At 40.4% G+C, this 23,114-nt stretch overlaps 2 protein-coding genes across 8 annotated transcripts in view; both read right to left on the bottom strand.

Annotated features, from left to right (window-relative positions):
• LOC128113366 (zinc finger protein 43-like) overlaps window positions 1-4,149 on the bottom strand; it is a 153,682-nt gene extending 149,533 nt beyond the window's left edge. For 4 of the 5 annotated variants that reach the window (XM_052742996.1, XM_052742997.1, XM_052742998.1 and 1 more), the window contains exon 1: window positions 3,668-4,149. In XM_052742996.1, coding sequence (XP_052598956.1) covers window positions 3,668-3,673 — 6 coding nt within the window. In that variant the 5' untranslated portion in view covers window positions 3,674-4,149. Of the gene's footprint in view, window positions 1-3,518; window positions 3,541-3,667 lie in introns of those variants that run through there. The other variant, XM_052742995.1, reaches the window with a different exon arrangement.
• Window positions 4,150-8,878: 4,729 nt separating this feature from the next.
• On the bottom strand, window positions 8,879-22,317 carry LOC128113364 (zinc finger protein 58-like). 3 transcript variants are annotated; one of them, XM_052742987.1, is made up of 4 exons: window positions 21,699-22,317; window positions 14,841-14,967; window positions 13,604-13,699; window positions 8,879-11,567 (listed from the first exon to the last, which is right to left on the bottom strand). In XM_052742987.1, the coding sequence occupies exons 1-4, from the start codon at window positions 21,825-21,827 to the stop codon at window positions 10,291-10,293; spliced, it is 1,629 nt and encodes a 542-aa protein (XP_052598947.1). In that variant the 5' UTR covers window positions 21,828-22,317; the 3' UTR covers window positions 8,879-10,290. The 3 variants fall into 3 exon arrangements, with proteins under 3 accessions (XP_052598947.1, XP_052598950.1, XP_052598948.1); XM_052742990.1 differs by lacking the exon at window positions 21,699-22,317 and adding an exon at window positions 21,476-21,537; XM_052742988.1 differs by lacking the exon at window positions 21,699-22,317 and adding an exon at window positions 16,839-18,566.
• Window positions 22,318-23,114: the final 797 nt, after the last annotated feature.

Genomic DNA, 23,114 nt, shown 5'->3' with positions numbered 1-23,114 from the left:
TATATGAATGTTAGAATTGTTTTTCTAGTTCTGTGAAGAATATCACTTTATGGAGAACTGGGAATCAAATCCAAAACTTCATGCACGGTAGGCAAACACTCTACCACGTGACATCACTCGTCCTAGTCTCTACCATGTCATCTGTGTCTAGAAATTTATCCATTCCTTTTAAAAATTTTCTTGACCTGGAAAAATGCAGTACAAGAAAGGGTAGATAATTAAGTTATTGTACAAGATGATTAGGCATTTGGGAGCTCAGGGGATTAAACTAAAGTTGTAGAAATATATCCCAAGCTCTAGAAAGACACATGCTGCAGGGAAGAACTCCTAGACATGAGATTTTCTGTGTAATATATTTAGAAAACTTAATGGTAAGTGGGTGACCATGTGGAGAAAGATCTGAAGACGCCATGGACCACAGCTCCTTATACCCATAAATCCCACCTATGAGACAGAATCCAACATTCCTTTACCTTAAACCCTCAGTGGAAATATGAGGCTACACCCAAGTGCTGCCAGTCCTAGGAGACAAACAGCAACAGGTTGAAACACCTGTGTTTCCAGCACCCAGCCCAGTTTACACCATGTGGGACAAAGTGGAATTGAGCTGTGCAAGAGCATACTGGGGGCTATAAATTCTCATCACTGACCCCAGCGTGGTCTACAAGTCCACCAGATGATATTAGTCACTTCCAATCATCACCTGTCTCGTTTAAGAATGTTCAGTCCTATACACTTTCTATTTCCTAGTGCTTATGTGATCCATCTCCTCTCTCTTTTCCACAGCAACAAAGCAACCACTGCCAAAGCCATCAAGGTTTCCCTGGATAAAATGATGCCAGAATAACCAGTTCTTAGCTGTGGCCCTTTTCAGCCGGAGTTTTCTATACATAGATTAATTACATACATATTTTTGAAAAAAGAAAATGAGCTTCATGGAGTTAACTTTAAGTCTGATGTATTTATCAGGCTTCACTACTTTAACAATCCTTGATCTTGAGTGGGACTTCAGTATAAAATGTTAGATTTAGACAATTTTCTATATTTGATTAAAGGTATTTGATTAAGTTGGCTACAATTTCCTTGTCCTTTTGTACAAGCAGGAATTTATTAACAGAAACCACCCTGGATTATTATGATCTAAACTCAAGACCATACAGAATTTTGTTTAAAAAAAAAATCAGTAATAGCATTTAAACCCTTGTGATGTCCTGATCCAATGTCAAGGTCATCACTGTAGATGTAAACACTAGAATCAGTCTGCTTAGAAAATTGAGATCAATAATTGATGTAAGTACTACTCTTGTTAATATTGGCTTAAATCATTCAAGTAACATTTTTTCCTCCAAAGTCACTTCAATCAAAAATTTCAATACAAAAATAAGATTAGTGATTCCAGAAGAGGTGATTTATAGTAGATTTACTAGTTATAGCTCCACAAGGGCTTCTTGATTTATTGGTTTTTGTTTTTTTCCCATCATCTTCACAGTGCAGTGAATGTCACGGATTGGGGAACTAAATGGTAAATGGATGCCTATGTGGCAAAAGGACAGTCTGAAGCACCTATGGATCACAGCTCTTTCCATTCACAAATCCAACTGAGGAGAGAGAAGCCCAAACATTTCTCTTATCAAAAACTCACAATGGGACTGTGACCCAATAACTGCTAGTCTGAGGTAACAAAGCAGCAACAGGTGAAAACATCCAGGTTCCCCGCTCCCAGACCCACAGCTGGATCTCATGGAGGCATTTTCTCAATGGAGGTTCCTCAGGAACCCTTTGAGTTCTAACTTGAGAGCTAACAAAGTGCTACATATGGCTATTGCAAAGATACTCCTTGGAGAAGTTCACACACACACACACACACACACACACACACACACACACACACGCCCCTGCCCCGTATGCTTTCTGAGGTGCCTTATTCCTTCCCTGACTTCCCGACTCTCTGTTTTTTAATAAACTCCAACTCTGCTTCACATGGGCTCATCCTGAAATTCTTTTCTATGGCAAAATCAAAGAATTAACTTTGAGTGGACATCCCTAACAGATGAAGGGAAGTCCTCAGGTGGTTTGCAGCAGTTCTTGGTGGTGTTACCACCTGCACCATGAATGAAACAAGCTGTATTTCTCATCTCTAATTAGAATGATCATAAATACCTCTGTACATCAACGAACATTGTTAGGAGAAGACAATCAGCACTTATGCTTAAATGCTAAGACCTAGTCAGAATGTAAGCAATATTTTGGTTTCATCAGTAACTGAAGTCTTTGTGAACAGGATGGTGTGAAGGAAACCCAAGAAAAAGAGGAAAAGCAGGAGCAAGCAGAGGGCTGAGAAGAGTGAATGAGAAAGCATACCCAAGGGTGGACAAGAACTATTTTAATCTTTTTAAAGATTTATTTATTTTTATTTTACGTGTATAAGTGTTTGCCTGCATGTATGTGCATGCCACATATGCGTGTCCAGTGTCAAAATGGGTGTTGGATCTATTCCAGGGATTAATTTCTGATAGATCATACAATCCTAAGAAATCAGAACTAAAGACATACAAGCAACACCAAAAGGACTTGCCAGGCTGTGTTTACGTGCACATGTGTGTGTGTGTGTGTGTGTGTGTGTGTGTGTGTGTGTGTGTGTGTGTGTTTAAAATAACAAGAAGAGGTCTTGGATTTAAGAGGAAGTAGAGGAAACAGAAGAAACTGAAGAGAAGAAAAGTTGAAATTATGTAAATACAGTAATCATGTATGGAATTCTAAAAAAAATTTAATTAAAATAATGGATAGGGAATAATATCCTGTTTTAATCTCATTTCCAGTTGCTGTGATAAAATACCCCTCCCCCAAAAAAAAATTCTAGGGGTAGAAAGCTCAGAGTTCTAGACTAGAGTCCACCACGGTCAAGATGTCAAGGCAGCTAGTCGCATCAGCAGAAGAATGGAGAGAGAAGGAATGCATACACGCTTCCCAGGGCTCAGCTTGATTTCTTCCTTGTTATACAGTCCAGGACCCAAACTCTGGGAATGGTGAGGCAGGCTCACAGTAGGGCGGAGTTTTCCCACATCAATTAAGTAATCAAGGCAATCCCCAAGGCTAACCTTATCTAGACAAATGGTCACCGACAATCTCTTCCTAGTGACACTAGGTTGTGTCAGGTTGACAATTAGAAACAACTATCACACTTACAATACACCAAGAGTCCTCGGACAAAAATTCTAGCAGGCTATAAGCACAGGAGGGCCCAGAAATTCCACTTACTCCAAATAAGCCAAGAACTTCAGGAGAACAGCTGCCATCAATACAGTGTTATCTAGTAATGCATGCTACCATACCTCCGAGACAGGCTGTCAGTAGATGCACCCTACCGGGGCAATCCTACACCTATCACCTCTCTCCACTCCTGGGCTTCTGAGCCAGCTCTCCTGTCCCAGAAGGGCAGGACAGACTAAGGAAGCTGCATCCTAACGGAAAGGCTGCTCCCTGCACCATCCCCACCAGCCTCTCTCCCCAGCGCTGACCTGTATCCAGAGGCAATGGCCCAGCCTAGGTCAGCACAGCACCTCCCACTCAGCTTCTTCCCGCCTCCCACCAACCCGGGACCGCTCCCTCCAACTCGGACCCGCCCACCCCGCATCGTCCCTCGGGTTCCGGTACATCCTGGACCAACCTCCATGTCAGAGATGCTACCAGAGCGCCAAGAGGACCCGCGACACTGGCCCAACTTTGGAGAAGACGGCCAGAGAGCAGAACGCACAGGCGCAGAAGGAACGCGGAAGCGCCCTTCCCAGAGTCCTTGTTTGTGACGTCGCCGTGGGCGAGACTACATTTCCCACAATTCCGTGTGAGCGAGTTTCGGGAAGCCTGGGAAGGTGGTTGGCAAAGTTCCTGGGTTAGTGTCTGACTGTTTGCCGAAGAGAATGGGGAGAAACAAGCCATGTCTGCACATGGACAGCCACAGGGAGTCAGGCTGCCGCATTTAAAATCTCGGGTTCTCGGCAGTGGGACCAGATCTTGTGCTCATTGCATGAGTTGGCTGTTTGAAACCTGGGGCCTATGCAGGATTGTTTGGCTCGGCCTGGGAGGAGGGGACTAGACCTACCTGGACTGAGTCTACCAGGTTGACCTCAGTCTGTGGGGAAGGCTTTGCCCTGGAGGAGATGGGAATGGGGGGGGGGGAGGGCGTTGGGGGGAAGGTGAGGGGGACGGGAGGGGGGAGAACAAGGGAATCCGTGACCGATATGTAGAACTGAATTGTATTGCAAAATAAATTAAAATAAATTAAAAAAAAAAAAAAAAAAGAAAAAAAAAATCTCGGGTTCTCAAAATGAGATGTTTGGATGTGAGTCGAACCTTTGACAGCAATGTTTATTAGATTTACTGCTTACTTGGAGTCTGTATGTTGAGATTTAAAACTTGCTTGCTACAGAATATTTTAAATATTAAAAATTCTTCCCAGGTTCTGTATACAGATGCACAGAGACACATTTCGGGAGATCAAGTCTTTTAATAATGATGGCCATTCCCAGCGGGGAACCTGGAATATGGAGGCAATCCAGCAAGAATAAAGGGAATTCCTTTTTGAGTAGAGTCCAGAGGGGAACCCTCTAGAGTTTACCAGATGGATGGAAACTCTAAGCCTGATTTAAGGTTGTAATTTGGGAAATTAGTTCTATCACACTGCCCTACCTAGGTGCTATCACATAGGCGTTTAGCACTGGAAAGTGAATAGATAGGATACAAGGTTGAGCCCTGTTCAGGGCATCTGCCATCTGTTTAGAAGTGTTGAGATCAGTCTACGCCCTACTCAGAGTTATTCCACGTTGTTTAAAAGGATTTTTCAGGCTATGCCCTGCCCTGAGAGAAGTCATTTTAAGGATGGAGGATGATGCACCCTGAGTGTACAAGTGACATCTGTCTGGCAGGATTTCCCTCCACATTAGGCTTGATCCAGGATGTTCAATTCCGGTATTTTCCCTGATCCTGAAATTGCTCCTCAGTAAGTATTCGGAAAACCAAGGGTATCTGTCTTGAACTTCTCTCACTACCCCCAACTCAGGATGGAGAAGCAATTATACCCTGAATAACAAGGCAGCTTCAGAATTATGCTCCTGAGAATACAAAATGAACTAGATGTTGATCCAGAACATTCTCTTCCTAGGGGAAAAGGATGATTAGGCAGGCTGCCATGGCCATTTGGGAGGGATCATCCCATTTCTGCCAGGGTTTGGGCCACAGATGTTAAAGAACCCCAATGGAATAACAGCCTCAAGACCCATCAAGAACATATGAGTGATCGAAGGGATCTTATCATCAAAGGAATCGGGAATCAATTACCAGATACCAAACTATGAATGAGGTCTTTAATATTCAGCAAAGGAAGAAGGAAGATCTGACCAAATTCTCAGGTTAAAAGATCAAATGACAAAGTTGAACATGGAAAACTCCCTAAGTCAAGAAATGTAAAAATGTTTCATGACCAGGAGTTATTTAGACATTTCTAAAATGCACCAAAGATAGAAAACTAGATAAACAGAGCAATGGAAGAATCACTTGAGAAATTTAGAAAGTGTTTGTGAGAAGTGATGGAAAACCCCCAATGAAAGTGACCACAGAAATAGAAAATCCAGCAACTTAAAGATTCACAAGGAAGCACAAAGGTCTCTGAATAACTAAAGCAATCTCTAATAGAACATTGTTGGAAGTAAAACAATGTCCAACCTCAACTTACATTACACAAAAGTAAAAGCCACAGTAACAAAAACTGCAAGGTATATCACAAAAACAGACATGTAACACAATGGAATAAAATATAAGATCAAGGGCTGAGCAGTGGAGGGGTACACTTTTAATCCCTCCACTGGGGAGACAGAGGGAGAAAAATCTCTGACTGTGAGGCCAGCCTGGTCTACAGAGAGCAGCCAATGCTACATAGATAAACCCTGTCTCAAACAAAAATAAAACAGAGAGAGAGAGAGAGAGAGAGAGAGAGAGAGAGAGAGAGAGAGAGAGAGAGAGAGAGAGAGAGAGAGACTTGTGTGTGATCTAAAACAAATGGTTACAGCCCCGGTTTTTGACAAAGCTAACAAAAACATATACTGAAAAAGATACCATCGTAAAAGAGATTTATTTATTTATTATGTATGTAGTGTTCTGTCTACACGCATGCCTGCATGCCAGAAGAGGGCATCAGATCTCATTCTACATGGTTGTGAGCCACCATGTGGTTGCTGGGAATTGAACTCAGGACCTCTTGAAGAGCAGCCAGTGAGTGCTCTTAACCTCTGAGCCATCTCTCCAGCCCCCAAATACCTTTTTAATAACTTATGCTGGGAAGCCTAGATTCCATATAGAGGGGAATACAAGTAGATCCACATCTCTGACCCTGCTGAGAAAAATCAATGATCAAAGATTTTAAATTTCTAAGTTACAGGGTTAGGTTGTCAGATTCCAGTAACTCAAGAAATGATCACTGGAATTGACAAGTGGGATTACATGAAATTAAGAAGCTTCTGCACAGCGAAGGAGACAACACTAGAGAGAATAACAGATGAAGAGTGGGGACAATTCTTGGCCAACTATATCAGACAGAAGTTTAATATCCAGGATATTATGGAGTACTACAAAAGAATTCACAACAAATAGCAAATCATGGATTTTAAAAAAAATAGGCAAATGTTCTGTAAAGACAATTCTTAAAATGTGAAATGCCAACAGATAATGGATATGTGAAAAAGTGTTCATGGTCTGAGTATTTGGAAATTCAAACTAATGGTGCATGCAAAAAAACCAAGTGTGGTTTTACATGTTGGGAATCCCAGCACTTGGGTACTGGAGACAGGAACATCGGAGGGCTGAGGTCATCCTTAGGTACAGAGCAAGTTGGAAACAAGTTTGGTATAGGTGGCACCCCACTCACAAACAATGGAAACTGAAAACACGGAATGGAAATGCTTTGAGCCTAACTCCCTAATCAAGACTGCTATGAAGGCAATATTCTTTCACATACTACCACCAAGAAAAATACCAGCAGTGTAGGATTCTAGGTTGCAAACAGTAAATGAAGACCAGGGGAGAGTGAAAAACTGTAACTCTGGACTTCCAGAAAGGCTTCACTAATGAATTTTCCCCTAACAATTACCTGGTAGAAACAGCCAAAATCTATGCAATGTGTAGAATTGAATTCCATCTGTTCTAGAATTCAATGGTGAATGTTTGAATCCAAAATGAATGTTTGTCCAAAATGAATCACTCAATGGTTAATTCAGATGATAGTGTTGTCAAACAACATAGCAAAAATTACTAAAATAATTCAGTTCAAAATTGGACATTACTCAGGAATTATTTCTCCAAATGAGACATACGAATAGCTAATACACATGGGAAGCACTCAATATCACTACAGGATTCTGACAGCTCATAATTTGCAGTCCAATAACACAGTAGCCTGAAGGATCCTAAACATCTTTACCATGAAAATCATAAATGTTTGAGGATCCAGATCTGCTAATTTCGTTTATTATATAATTGACAAATATACCAAAACCATATTCTCCAGCATGCACAACTGCAGTTACTTTGAGTCAATTAGGAATAAGCGCTTGAAATGAAGGGTGCCATGACTACCTAAACAAAACTACCCTTATTATATTCGAGTAACTGGAAGTACACATCAGAGACAGTCATTTCTGATGAGATGAAGCTGAGTGGAGAGATGAGAAAACGAGAGCCATAGCATTGGTTATAAAGGACAGTGGCTGTGATGCCCATACAGCTGCAGGTTAAAATGAACACCAAAGAATAAGACAACTAGGAAAAGGAACATTGTCTCCATAAGCTCAGTGTTTGTTCTGAAGTGTCTTCACACCATGTCATCAGTTTTCTTTTTCAAAAAAGCAAGAATTCTGAGGTTTTTTTATTGCTAGAGAAGATTATTTTGTTTCTGTTATTTCAAACAATAATCTATATGAAGCTTTCCCTGTGTTCACCGCAACACAGTATCTCAATAAACTTCAAATATTAAGATGTGTCTTACCAAAATGAAAAGGAGGAATAAGTTTTTTTTAAAAATGAGATGTAATAATAAATGGATGTGTATCCTAGTATATTTGTTCTGGTATCATAATTTAAAGGCAATTTCTGAAAATGATTAAAAAATATTAGACACTATTAAAAGCACATTATTGGTAAAATAAACCTTCATTCTTTTACAAACAATGCATTATGTGATGCAAGACTAACAATAATATTAGAATTAGCATCAAAAGACTGAAAAGCAATCATTTCAGAGAAATGAGCTCTGTGAAGATCAGGGGTGTGTGTTTCAGAATATGTGATTGACTGTTTGATAATGAGAACTATTTCAAAATTACCTTCTGTGGTGGTTTAAGAGAAAATGGCCTCCAAAGGGAGTGGCACTGTTAGGAGGTGTAGCCTTGTTGGAGGAAGTGTGTCACTGTGAAGGCAGGCTTTGAGGTCTCATATATGCTCAAGCCACACCCAGTGAGACCGTCCATTTCCTGTTGCCTACAAGATGTAGAAGTCTCAGCTCTCTCTCCAGCACCATGTCTGCCTGCACACCACCATGTACCAGGATAATGGACTGAACCTCTGAACTGTAAGTGAGCCACCTCAGTTAAATGTTGTCCTTTCTAAGATTACTGTGATCGTGGTGTCTCTTCAGAGCAATAGAAACCCTAACTAAGACATCCTGTATTTGAGGATTCCCTTTTATTCTCAAGTTCCCTTAGTTTCGTGCCAAAGTTCATATGACAGTTGCATAGTTCCGCTGATATGAATGACTACTAGCAGTGTGTGCACTGTTATGCTGAAGAGGGTCTACAGTAAAAGTTTTGATAGAATTTGATATAAAATACAAGAGTCAAAAAGGGTGTAACTTTATTTCTATAAAACACATGATATGAAAGTAATTGATAGGTGGATGAAGAATGATATAACATAAACGATAATATGCTACAAATTACCTGAAGCACATTAACATTGGGAACAGACTCTCCCACCAATCCTCAGTAGTGTGTAAGTAAAATGTTTCCTAGATCCCTTATGTTCTAGTTTGTTTCTCTGTTACTTTGATACACCCCACGACCAAAAAGCAACTTGGGTAAGAAAGGGTTTCATTTTACACATTACAGTCCATCACTGAAGAAATCCAAGGCAGGAACTGAAGGCAGGAGCCTGAGCAAAGATCATGGAAGAATGCTACTTAGTGGCTTACTCCCATCTCATTTTCAGTTACCTTTTTTATACAGCCCAGGTCCATATAGCCTCGGGATGGTTTTGTCCACAGTGGACTGGGACCTCCTATATCAATTGTACTCAAGAAAATGTAACAGTCATGTTTCTGGCCAATCTGACAGAGACAATCCTTTAATTGAGGTTCCCTCTTCCTAGATGTGTCAAGTAGACAGCCAAGATTAGCCATCATACCTCACTAAGGTAGATTTTATTTTAATGTCTGTAGCGGAATGTAATTCTATACACAACATTAACAGTGCATTAAGAACCACTTATTTTTATTTACAAAAGTCACTAAATTTCATATTCCAATAATGTATTGTATGATCTCTGGGAAAAAAACAGACTCTCAAGCCTCAGGATTCAGTCATGTTCTTCTGATAAAATTATCTAGCAGTTGTGATCTTTACATTTTTTCAAAATTGAGCCTATGTTATAATTTGGATTTATAACATACTGATATCCTCACAGATTTGAGTTATCTGCATGACCCCAAAGTCTGTAATGAGTTTTTCTATCACAACAACAATTCCCCTAGAAATTATAAGCAATATTTCATGCTTTGTTAAATTCTATACATACAATTCATGAAGTTTGTCTATGATCATTCCCTTATATCTCTTAAGGTCTACATAATGACTAAAGTCTTGCAACACTGTTTACACAGTGCTTTTTACTAGTAGCTTTTCTCAGTTTTACATATTTTACTGTTCCTTCCCAAGTCATTATGCATGTATAAAGTTTGATTATAATTCACTCATGATTAATGAGGATTTCCCACATTACTTGCATTTATAGGGATTCTCTAAAATGTAAATTTTTGATGTTGCATAAATATAGACTGCTCAACACAGTCACCATCTTCAGCACTACAAGATTTTTCTTGTGTGAAAGAAATGTTGGATGTTGAATAAGGGTTGAACTGTTATTAGAGGTCTTCCCTTGTTCCTTTCATTTCTAAAATTTCTGTCTCATATGAATTCTTTAGTGTTGAAGGATCAATAAACAATTATTGAAGGCTTTTTGACAGTGTTTGCACTAATCTGCATTTTCTCTGATATGAGTTCTGTAGTGCCGAGTAAAGCCTGAACAGTTTTTAAAGGCCTTGCCACACTGTTCACATTTGTAGGGCTTCTCTCCAGTATGAAGTCTCCAATGATGTTTAAGGTTTGAAGAAGAGTTAAAGGCCTTACCGCATTCTTCGCATTTGTAGGGTTTTTCTCCAGTGTGAATTCTTTGATGTTGAGCGAGGCTTGAAGTATAATTGAAGGCTTTGCCGCAGTCTTTACATTTGTAGGGTTTCTCTCCAGTATGAATTCTTTGGTGTTGAATTAGATTATAACAATTATTAAAGGCTTTCTCACATTCTTTGCATTTGTAGGGTTTTTCTCCACTATGTATCCGTTGGTGTTTCATATACGTTGAGCAAATGCTAAAGGCTTTTCCACACTCATCACATTTATATGGTTTCTCTCCAGTATGAATTCTCTGATGGTAAATAAGGTTTACAGAACAGTAAAAGGCCTTGCCACATTCCTTGCATTTGTAGGGTTTCATCCCACTATGAATTCGCCGATGCTTATACAGATAAGAAGAACAGCTAAATGCCTGGTCACAGTCATCACATTTGTAGAGTTTCTCTCCTCTATGTATTTGCTGGTGTTGGTGAAGGCTGGAAGAACAGTTAAAGGCTTTGCCACACTCTTTACATTTGTAGGGTTTCTCTCCAGTATGGGTCCTCTGGTGTTTAGAAAGAATGCAGCGAACGTTAAAGGCCATGCCGCATTCTTCGCATTTGTAAGGTTTCTCTCCAGTATGAATTCTCTGGTGTTTAGAAAGTGTTGAGTGAACATTAAAAGTCTTTCCACATTCATCACATTTGTACGGTTTCTCTCCAGTATGAATTATCTGATGTTTAGAAAGTGTCGTGCGAACACTAAAGGCCTTGCCACACTCTTCACATTTGTAGGGTTTCTCTCCAGTATGAACTCTTCGGTGAACAACAAGGCCTGAACAGTTAGTGAAAGGTTTACCACACTCTTCACATCTGTAGCGTTTCTCTCCAGTGTGGATTCTTTGATGCTTACCCAGATATGAAGAACAGCTAAAAGCTTTGCCACATACTTCACACTTGTAGGGTTTCTCTCCGGTATGAATTCTTTGGTGCTGTTTAAGGCTGGAAGAATAGTTAAAAGATTTACCACATTCTTCACATGTATAAGGTCTCTCTCCAGTATGAATTCTCTGGTGTTGAATAAGGACTGAATTTCTATCAAAGGCCTTCCCACATTCTTTACATTTATGGGGTTTTGATCCTGTTGAAAAGGGGTTGACATATAAGTAAAAGCATACCACCATATTTTATAATTATACTGCTCAATTTGTAATATGAATACATTAAATTTTTGACTATATTTTGACAATATAAGCATCACATAAATGGGAAATTATAGACTATATTCCTATATTCCCAGTAGCATCATTTAGAAAATATTGGTGTAAACAACCTAATCTACCACTGAACTGAGAATATGAAGATAATGTGGAACAAAAAATAACTTTACTTTAAATAGCCAAATTTGATATAACACCAAAATAAAAAGTTCTGAAAGGACATTTTACTGAAGGAAATAAGCGCATTATATAAAATTTGCAATTTTGGTCTTACATGAAAAGTCAGGTTGGAACACATGTCAAACAGGAAGCTAATGGTGATTGTCATAGATTAGTTGGAGGAAGAAATACAATTTTTTTGAGCATACAGTTTCAGTTTCCAAAGCCACAGAATCTTGTAAAGATGTACTACATAACACTTTTAAACAATATCCATGAAATATTTAAGAGAGTATTATTTTACCAACAATAATATAAATACATTAAAAAATCAAATTATGAAAAACTTTCTAGTTTACTTAGAAGTGGCATAAGTTCAGCTAAGGGGAACATGTATGTCAATAAATATATAAGTTGCACAATTTCTGGGAACACCCATTTAGAGGGCTACAACAAGTATTGAGTAACCAATGAACAAAGAAAATACACATGGCTTGAAATCAGGAATAATACTTTTTTATAGGCAAATGATAACAATTTCACTCTTAATAGACCTAAGGCATAGGTGTCTTAATATCTTACATTGTCCTAAAGAATACAGTAACTAGTAGTGTCATCTAGAAAAAATATCCTGGGTACAGCTAAGCATATTATCAGATAATGTAAAGGAGTCTAGAATAAAGAAATCAAACACAGAAAATAGAGTTGCAAAATAAGAAAAAAAGAGAATGAGTTTGGGACCCATAAAAATTTGTAAGAGTATCAAAGATGTACTAGACAAAACTTATCTAGATGTGTGGTTTTCAGCTATGACTTCATACTGACAAAAGCATGGCATTTTAAATTTCTGTCATTTAGTGTGAGGCAAAAAAATATAAAAATAAACCCAACCCTCATAAAAATACATTATTGGACCAACAAGATGATGGCTTAGAAGGTAAAGAGCATTGACCCCAAGCCTGAACACCTCTTCTCCATCCCCACAACCCACACAGTAGAAGGGAAAAAAAAATCAACTCTTGTATTTTATCAGCTGACCTCAAAATGAGCAGTGTCATGTGTACACACATGCACACATGTGAGAGCTCGGATGAAACTAGTTTGGCTAACGAGCATGTACATGAAATTAGAGATGCTTACCTGTTAGAGATGCTTATCTGTGGTGTTACTGTGTTACTAAGGCTTTTAGAAATGTTTAGACCTTTTCTGATTTATAGAAAGCAAAGCAAAGTCTGTATTAACCTAGACCCTCTCAGGCAAAAAGAAAGGCCTGGGGCTGAGAAGATGCCTCGGCGGTTAGCATGCCTGCCACACAGGTGTGAAGACTGGACACCCAGAACCTTTGTAAATGTGGGGTGGGCATGGTGTTCAGCTTGTCATTCCAGGTTTGGAAAGTGAAGACTGAGAAATTCCTAGAGCAAACGGACTAGACTAGCTCTGAGTTTGACAGAGACCCTGACTCAATGAATAAGACAGAAGAGCCATCCAGGAAGAGTCTTAACATCAACTTTGATCCTCCCCAAGCACATGTGAGCCTGTATGCACACAAGCACCCAGACACATGCAAATATGAATACAGACAAACACTATACAGAGATACAAAAAAACAAGTTAAATAAAGGACTTTGGCAATCACTGTAAACACATACAGAGCTTCCTGGAGGGGAAGAAAGAGGATTATTATGGTAAACATCATGCCGTTGACAGTAAGAGATTTCCACCAAAACATAACTTCTCAATACACATTTACCAATTGACTTGTCATTTTTTGGGCTCTACTGTGTTCATTCCTACACACCTGGATGGCTGGCAGCTGGTGCTTTTCTCTTCACAATCCAAGGCTCTGTATTTTGCTCCAGAAATGTGACCAGATATGGCTTAGAGAAAACAAGACCTGTTTGGAAAAGGAAACAAGATGCTTGGCTATAACATGAATCTTAAAAGGTCTTATTAATAAAAACAAACCCGGAGCCAGGTATTGGGGTGAATGCTGAAAGATCAGAGAAACAGAACCAGCCACAGCTAACCTCGCCAGTTCCTCAGCTGATCTCGTTTCCTCAAACTGGAAGCCTCTGTGTCCTTATCAGAATGGATCTCAGCTGAACAGCTGTTCAAAAGCCTAAAAGCTTAACCAGGCTCCTAGTTCCTGGTTTTCACACCTTATATACCTTTCTTCTTTCTGCCATCACTTCCTGGGATTAAAGGTGTGTGTCACCATGCCTGGCTGTTTCCAGTGTGGCTTTGAACTCACAGGGATCCGGATGGATCTCTGCCTCCAGAATGCTAGGATTAAAGGTGTGTGTGCTACCATTTTCTGGCCTCTATGTCTATCTAGTGGCTGTTCTGTTCTCTGACCCCAGATAAGTTTATTAGGGTGCACAATATATTGGGGAACACAATATCACCACACTTGGCCTTTTCTCCTGTAAATTAACCTGTGAACCCCAGTTCTGTGCTTATAAGGAAAGAGAAGGCAAATGATTGTGGAAAATTCTGTGTTCAAACATTCCATGAAAGACAGGGAGCTTAAGAGTAATTTACAACCTATAGATCCCAAACCTCATTACAAAGAAGAGTATTACAGTTGAAGGGTGGGACGTTTTCTTTAACACACATGCCTCACGCCACTGAGCTTCTAACATTGCCACTACAGGATGCACACTTAAAAACAAATCTGTTAAAAGCACAAAAGGAAAAAGGAAATGTTTCTTAGCTGTATTGACAATTCCTCTAATTTTTCCTTTAAAAATGGGCATAGGAAACTAATCAATCAGCTGTGATGGTGGTAGCACATGCCTTTAATCCCAGCACTGGGAAGGCAGAGGCCAGCCTCGTCTACAGAGCAACTTCCAGGAGAGTCAGGACTACACAGAGAAACTCTGTCTCAAGAAACCAAAAGAAAAAAAGGAATATAAAAATAAAAAAACAAAGCTAATCAATCAAAAGCACAAGCTCCCATGAGATATTCTACAAATGGAGGAAGTTATTTATATGTTGACGATGTGTAAATAATTCACTGTGGACGTGATCCTCACCCAGGAACACAAGGTTGCTGTAGTTCTCCAACATCACTTCCTTGTACAGATTCCACTGAGCAGGCTCCAGGCATTCACACTCCTCTACAGAGAAATTAATGGCCACGTCTGTGAATGACAGAAGTTCCTGAAGGAAAAATAAGTGAATATCATAAATTAATGAAATAGGACAATTACACCAAAGTCAACAAGCCTGCAGTCGCAATTCTAAATTTTGCCAAAGGTGAAAGGAGAGTCAGAAATGCTTCTGAGATTGATGTGTAAAATTAATTGGAGTCTTCAAAATGAAGTTATATTATCTCCTGAATTATCCCTACTTAAAAGAAAAGAGAATGACTAAGAGCTAGTAAACTTACATGAATATAATTCTGTGAAATATAAAAGGTAAAATGTAGGCATCCACAAATAGATGCATTTAGCATGGTTTGCTGACATTATATGCCACACATTCCATACATTCTCACTTAGGATATACTATCTGGAAACTGAACCGCTGTGAAGATGGAGACCTTGATGTGGCTCTGGACTGAGGCTTCAGAGTTTGCACTAACTTCACTGGGGAAACTAGGAAAGCGTACCACAGAGCATGGGGTGGAGGAGCCAAGGGCAGAATAAAGAAGAATTCACAGATAAAATGGAATTGCAAGAATTTTACACATTTACAAGTTTTGAAACAGCAAAAACAGCATTTTGAATATTTTAAATACACTAAATGTAATTCTAATTTTTTTTTTCTCTTTCTCCTTCAGGGATTCGTGCATCTGATGTGCTCCTAAAGCAAATTTTGAACTCATGACCCAACTGCAGTGCTCTTCAGAGGTCTAGTGTTATCGATACATGACACAACCTTTTATTTTTTTCTCTTATTTGTAAATTTTCTACATTTCAGTACCCCTGTTTTTCTTAGTATATAATGTTCAAAATGATCTATGAGGGCAGTAACATTCTTACTGTTTATGTTAACTTATAAAAACGAGATTTACATATTAATGATTATATACTATTAGATATATACTTTGTTAGATAATATTAGATATATCCTTTCATGGTCTTTAAATAATTCTAAATATGTTATTCAAAAAATTTATTTTATATTTAAAATGCTCAAAAGCCTGTCTTCCAGGCATTTTAAATATACACTCCAGGACTGTATACTGTCACGATCCTGTGCAATAGTATCCTAAGCATCCCACTCCTACCTAACTGCATTGTGCACCCACTGATCAATACTTCCCGAGCATCTCTTCCTCATGTCACTAGACCATTGGAAACACCCGTATATCTTCAACTTCAGTGACGTCAAATTCTCTGGAGTCTGTCTATGGCTTAAATCATGTGCTCCTTGTCTTTCCATGTCTGAGATAATAATCCTGTCTATATGATCACAGACAAGATTCTGTTCTTTGTGCCTGAACAGGACTGGACATATGTGTGTGTACCTGTGAACATATGGAGAGCCTCTACCTTCCTTTCCCGGCAGGATCTTCTACATCTTGTCAAAAGACTTACGGTAACAATAAAATGCAAAGTCACAAGGGTTCCCTCAGCTGTCTGCAGCCTAGTCTCAGAATTTACTCTCATGTGAAATGTGCAAAGCGAAGCTGTTAGGATCATGGATAACAACACCGTTGATGCTCAGTGCCCCTGTAAATTGGCACAGACATTGGGGAAAACACTGCCCACGTTCTTCAAAAACCTAAAACTATAACTATCTAAATGAGCTGACTACTCCACTCCTAGGTGGACAGCTCCAAAGAGACTGAGCCAAACCTGCATTTCTAGGATAGAAGTGACTTGATCATAGCGGATGGTCTTGGTCTTGATGTTTGCATACATCCGGTTTCCATGACCCTGTCACTCACGGGCTCTCCACTGCAAAGGAGGCAGACACTCTCAACAACGGCCTTTCTAGGCCTCTCACACTGCCAAGCCCCAGCTGCTCTCCATCACCTCTTCATGCTTTCAAAATCAGTACCACGTGGGAGACTCATACATTACCAAGTGCAGCTGTCAGCGTGAAATTCAGTCTTGACCCCCTCTAGACCATAGCTCAGTGTACTGACGAAATACTCCCAGAAGCTAGTACCTCAGTGATTCTGGTCTATTTTTAATCACAGCTGATTTCTCAGTCCCAGCTATCAAATAGCAATTGTCCTAGGAAAGCAATAGATCCATGTCAGTAGTGCGAGTCTCTTGATAATCACAGCTCATTCTTCAGCCCCAGCTGAAGAGAAACCAGCAGAAGTCAGGGGAAACCGAGTGCAGATTATGCGAGTCTGGGGAAACCTCAAGCTTGCCCCCAACGACACACCTCCTCCAACCAGGCCACACCTCTTAATCCTTCACAAACCGTTCACCAGTGGAGACCAAGTATCCCAGCATAGGATGCTATGGGTCCATTGCACTCAAACAGAAAGTTTTTCTGGTTTGTGCACAGGCTTGAAACAGAGCTCAAAGTATATGGTGGTATATTAATTATTCAGGTTTTAAACCTTTACAACAGTCATTAATAATTAACATAGAGATATGGCTGAAAGTGCAATGGAGTGGAAAACAATTCCAGCACGAAAATGAACACGGTCTCTGTTTTTTCCTTAGGATGTGCCAAAATAAACCTTTGTGAGGAATTCACCGGCTGTCGCTGCTTGCAGCACTGAAGACTAGGACACAGAATAGAAAAGGGAAAAGCAAGTGTTGGAGAGACACTTGCTCGGATGTGTGAGGCCTGGGTTCCATTCCTAGCACAAAGCAGTAGACAGCAGGAAAAGTCATGATGCTGTACCTGCTTACACCCTGCTTACATGGAGATCACCAAGGCAAGAATTGCAGAATAGCCTCCAAATTTCTGGCGCCTTCCTCGGGATGTTAAGAGTGGATCAGCCATTCAATTCTGGTCTTGTTTCAGACCTGACCAAAACACTGAATTCTGACTCGCCTCTCTCAAAGAGCCAATGGGAGGAGCATTAGAACTTGAACGATAGGTACAATGCCAATGAAAACACAGGTCAAAGGCTATAACGAGAGCCTCAATTATATATATAAATTTATGAAGGGGTTCTATGGGGAAAACAGACTCACTGATACAGGACCGCCTCTATCAGGCCAGATAGCCTAAGGTCGTGGTTGGAGCGAATTCCCACTACAAAAGGCCATTACACACATTCCTGGGATAGCTTTGAGAAGCTCCAGAAATTCTAGCACAGCAAAGGTCACTGTTATTAATAAATTCCACACATCAAGGAGAATAATAAGGCATGGGCATAGTGGTGCACCTTTAATCTCAGTACCCAGCAGGCAGAGGTAAGCAGATCTCTATAAGCTCAAGGCTACCCTGGTCAACATAGAATTCAAGGTCAGATATAGCTGCATAGTAAGACCTTATCCAATAAGAATTAAGGCATAACCTAAACAAGGAAAACTGTATTAGAAAAGAAGAGAACATCCCCCAAATTTCCAAAGAATCCATCTATGGTACCTGAAGGAGAATGCAGATGGACACATCAAGAAAATGGCTGCGAAATAAGCAGGAACGTCAACAAACCAACTGTGAAATGTAGTAGGAAAAGAAAAGCAATGGGGCTTAAAATGACACACTGAATGGCCAAATGTATACAGGAGACCAATCCCAGACAAGAGCCTGTGAATGGGAGCCTGAGCAAACATGAAGGCCTTCCTCAAGCACGAGGACTGTGAAGGCAGACAAAACACACACACACACACACACACACACACACACACACACACACAAAAAAAAAAAAAAAAAAAAAAAAAAAACACCAAAGAGGGGCTAAAGGATTCAAGAAACACTTCAAGTGGGAAAAAGGAAGAGGAAGCCAGGCAAGGGGAAATAAGTAATCCTACTACGTGGGATGCAGAGGCAATAAGAAGAAGTTCACAGGTAGCCTGGGTTGTAGAAGATCCTCTCTCTAAAAACAACAATAAAAACTAAAAACTAAACACCAATCAGAATCAGAAACAAAAGAGAACAATTTTTAAAAGATGTTTCAAACAACACTATTTGAAGAAAGTACCAGACAACAGGAGAGACAGACAACTGGTTAGCTTTTGTCAAGTTGACATCATTTAGAAAGAAGAAACTGAAAGAGAGAAAATGCCACCACCAGCTTGGCCACTGGGCCAGTCTGCGGAACATTTTCTTGATTAATGATTTATGTGGGAGGGCCAAACTCATTGTCGGTGGAACCAATACTGGGCATATGGTCCTGGTGGCATGAGTTGCTTCTATCCTGGAAATTTAGGGTTGTTTCAACATACCTAAGTCAATAAATATAATAAATCATATAAATGAACTTAAAGACACAAATCACATGATCATCTCAATAAATGGAGAGGGAAGCCTTGGATAAAATCCAACATGCTTTCATGATTAAAAAAAAAAAATCTCCAGATGTGAGGATACAACATGGAGTAACCACAGAAACCAGGGAAGGATAAAGGGATCAGGTGGGGATTGGGGCATGAGAGAGGTGCCTGAAGAGGGAAAGGGAAAAACTGGAGGCAGCTTCAACTGGGGAGGGAGGGAGGTCAATACAGATGCAGAAGGGGGAGGATGAGAGCAAATAACACCAAGGTTATTTGATAAAACCTCATAAAATCATACTATTTTATACTTACCAAAAATTATACATTATATGCATACATAGACACAGAAACACAAGTATTCTCAACCCCTGAGCCATCTCTCCAGGCCACAAGATGTTTCATTTTTTTTTAAGTTACTTATTTTTATTTTTTCTACATGAGTGTTTGCCAGCTCGAATGTTCCCCTGGAACTACAGTTATAGACAACCGTGAGCCGCCATGTTGGTGCTGGGGACTGAACAGTTCCTCTGCTAGAGAAACAAGTGCTCCTATTTAAAAAAAAAAAAAATTTTGACAGTCTCATTTAGCATACCTGGCCTTGAATTTTCTACAAAGCAGCAAGTGACCCTGAACAAGTGATATCTTGCTTCCACCTCCCAAATGCAGAGATGGCAGGACATGGCACGGAATACACTTGCTTTTTCTTGTCAATCACAGGTCTGTTTGATGCATGTTAAATGTGTGTGTGTATGTGTGTATTAAATGTTTACGTGTGTGACCTATAATATAAATGAGCATATTGCTGTATTACCTCTACATTGTAAGAAACAAGATTTGAGGTACAAGAAAACGTACTTTTCACACCTTAAACATTGTAAAATGGCATATTATTAGCTTCCTGCAGATTAGTAACAATAACTAGGAAGTGTCCCCGTTGTTTTAATTAGTTAGATAATATGTAGAAAATATTAGTATTTATAACAATATGGTTTAAAGCTCGTGCTTCTTAGGAGTAGACTTTAATGCTGTAAGTCAGTCTCCAGCACATAAATACTCAATTTGACTGAAGTGTGGCAAAATACTCTTTTTTTTTGTTTTTTGTTTTTTGAGACAAGGTTTCTCTGTATAGCCTTGGCTGTCCTGGAACTCACGGAGATCCCCCTGCCTTTGCCTCACCAGTGCTGGGATTAAAGGGGTGTGCCTCCCCACCTGTTCAAGTGTGGCCAAATATAAAGAAGCACAAAAACTAGGATGAAGCCGGGCGGTGGTGGTGAACACCTTTAATCCCAGCACTGGGGGGGGGGGGGGGGGGGGGGGCGGGGCAAGGCAGGGGGATCTCTGTGAGTTCCAGGACATCCTGGTCTACAGAGTGAGTTCCAGGTCAGCCAGGGCTGTTACACAGAGAAACCCTGCCTCAAAAAAACAACAAAAATAGACAGGGTGAACTGCCCATGTATACAAATGATAGGACCCTGAGTGAGCCACAGATCAATCTCATCTTTTGATCTTTCTGACACTGTATAAATACCTGGGCACCCTACTCCTCAAGAATAACTGTTACAAAGAACTCTGTTGTTGGCTTCAGAGTTTCTAGACACTGCTAGGATGGAAGAAAAGTTTGTGACTAGAGAGCAATATAGACAGCCTGTCAGGTGTACCAGACTATCTCTCCTCTCCAGAGACATTCAAGCCCACTCCATTAACAACCCTCACACCAACTAATCTCTCCTTTCAGGAAAGGAGTCTAAAATTCTGACATCGCAGTATCTGGTGCAATTGGATGTGGTAATGTTTTCTAGTATTTTTCACTCTGCAATATAGGGTCGTTGGAACGTGCAAAGCTTAGAGTGTCCCCTTTATGGGATTTTTCGGCCTCATATGTGTGTGAGTGTGAGGATTCAGGTCAAGGAGGGTATACATAAGAGATCTCTATCCAAAGTGAGGCATCCTAAAAAATAACAATTTATTCCGAAAAAAAAAAAATGAGACTAACATCCCATAACCCAACTCTCTCGCAGAACTCTCTGTCCTGGGAACTACGGGCTTTATGAACTTTTGTCAACTCAAAGGAAGATTCCTCGGGCGGCTGCAGAGTACAAGGAGGGACCAGAAAAACCCCACTTGCTCTCGATGTCCTGAGAAATCTGACAACCGCAATGTGAGAGGTAATAACAGCATGCTTCCCCAGCCAAGCTGGAATGTGAGCTCCCACCACCTCGGGCACAAGCAGTCGACCAAGCCACCCAGCTCTAGCAATCCTGGACCTTCCACGTCCTCCGCTCTTCCCTCCCTGAAGCACAAGACTGACGTACTCAGGCAGCCTCCGGGTCCTAACGGAGCATTCACTCCCGGCACCATCCTCACGCCCTCTCCCCACCCCTCCCCAGCACCCGGGCCAAGCCTGTGTCAACACAGCTCTTCCCAGTCAGATGCTCCCCGCCTCCCACCCACCCCACCTCTGCTCCCTGCAGGCCGGACCTGCCCACCCTGCACCGGCCCTCGGGCCCGCAAGGCTACGCTGCACCCTTGACCAACCTCCATGTCGAACGCCGAGCACAAGCCACACTCTCCCAACTTTGAGAAAGATGCAGAGTTTGGAGAAACAAAAAAATGCAGAATGAACCCGGAAGCACAGAAAGCAGAGTCCTGTCTAGTTGACGTCATGATGAGAGACTACATTTCCCACAAGTCTATGCGAAGGACTGCCCAGCACCTAAGAGAGTGAGATGTACTTTTTATTACCCACGGACTCTCACTGGAATTAAGCTGCTTTAAAAATCCCAGATTTACAGATTTACAAAGGGCGTTGAGGGGATGTGAGTCCAGCTTTTGACGGCAAAGAGTATTAGGCTTACTTCTTGCTCTAATCAATGTGTCGTGACTTTAAAAGCTCAGGTGTACTTAGACTCTTATGGCAAGAGGAAAAATTCACATTGACTCAATTTTACTTCAAAATAACGGAGCAAGAAGCTAAGTTGGGACACACCACAAATTCTTTTTAGGATTGTTTTTGAAACCAAGTTTCCTGGAAATGTTCTGTAATCTGAGCTACTCTGGGTCTTGAGACAGAAGGATCACAAGCCTATGTCCCAAATTACAAAGTAGGAATAGAGACGGGGTTCCTTACCGATAAAGCATTTTCATAGAATGAAAGAGGCCTTGGTTTAATACCTAATAACTACAAATAAATCAATAAGAAAAAAAAAACGGTTTTAGTGTGTACACTGGAACTCAGTTTGGAGCATGGGCCAGGAAACACGTGTCTCTTATTACACCTACAGATAAGCCCCAGAATCCCTTCGAGACTCTTTTCAACGGTCGTGGGTCCCTTGTCCACATTTTTATCCATTCATCTGTGTAAACAATTTAATGTTGTAGGAGCTGTACCAGAGCTTCACCCACTTCTCTCCGGTCTTTCTCAAACCCGGCATTCTCTGAGCTCTCTGCTCCTTCTGAGGAAAATCAGTGTTGAGATCAGTACGGTGTGTGAACTGACCACTGTCTTTTTTCTGTTCTTGGCATTGCTCCTGTGTGACAGTATTTAAAGGGTGTTTTTTTTTTTTTTTTTTTTTTTTTTCTTGAGCTTCCCACTACTTTCCCATCTCAGAACACAGAAACGATTCTTCCTTTAGTACAAAGGCATCAGAAATACAGTCCTGGGAATATCAAAGAGGCTAGATTGACACCAGGGTGTACCCACAGTTACACAGTTCATCTCAGGTGTGTTTATCCCTGTACTGGTAATGTCTGAGACTCAACTATAAGCCCACAAGAGGAAAGAGTTCATTTTTATGCCATGGACACCGATTCACAATGAAATTATTTCTCAGATTAGAAGGTGGTTTTGCTTTGTTTTATTACCAGAAGTTTTTTTTTCAACTTGACACAAGCTGAAGTCATCAGAGTAGGCCTCAAGTGAGAAAGTGGGTCTGTAAAGATCAGGCTGTAGGC

The sequence above is a fragment of the Peromyscus californicus genome, unplaced genomic scaffold, assembly GCF_007827085.1.
Source record: "Peromyscus californicus insignis strain IS unplaced genomic scaffold, ASM782708v3 Scaffold_18__1_contigs__length_77618521, whole genome shotgun sequence".
Taxonomy (NCBI): Eukaryota; Metazoa; Chordata; class Mammalia; order Rodentia; family Cricetidae; genus Peromyscus; species Peromyscus californicus.
The sequence above is the reverse complement of the archived record's forward strand: the minus strand, read 5'-3'. Positions and strand labels throughout refer to the sequence as shown.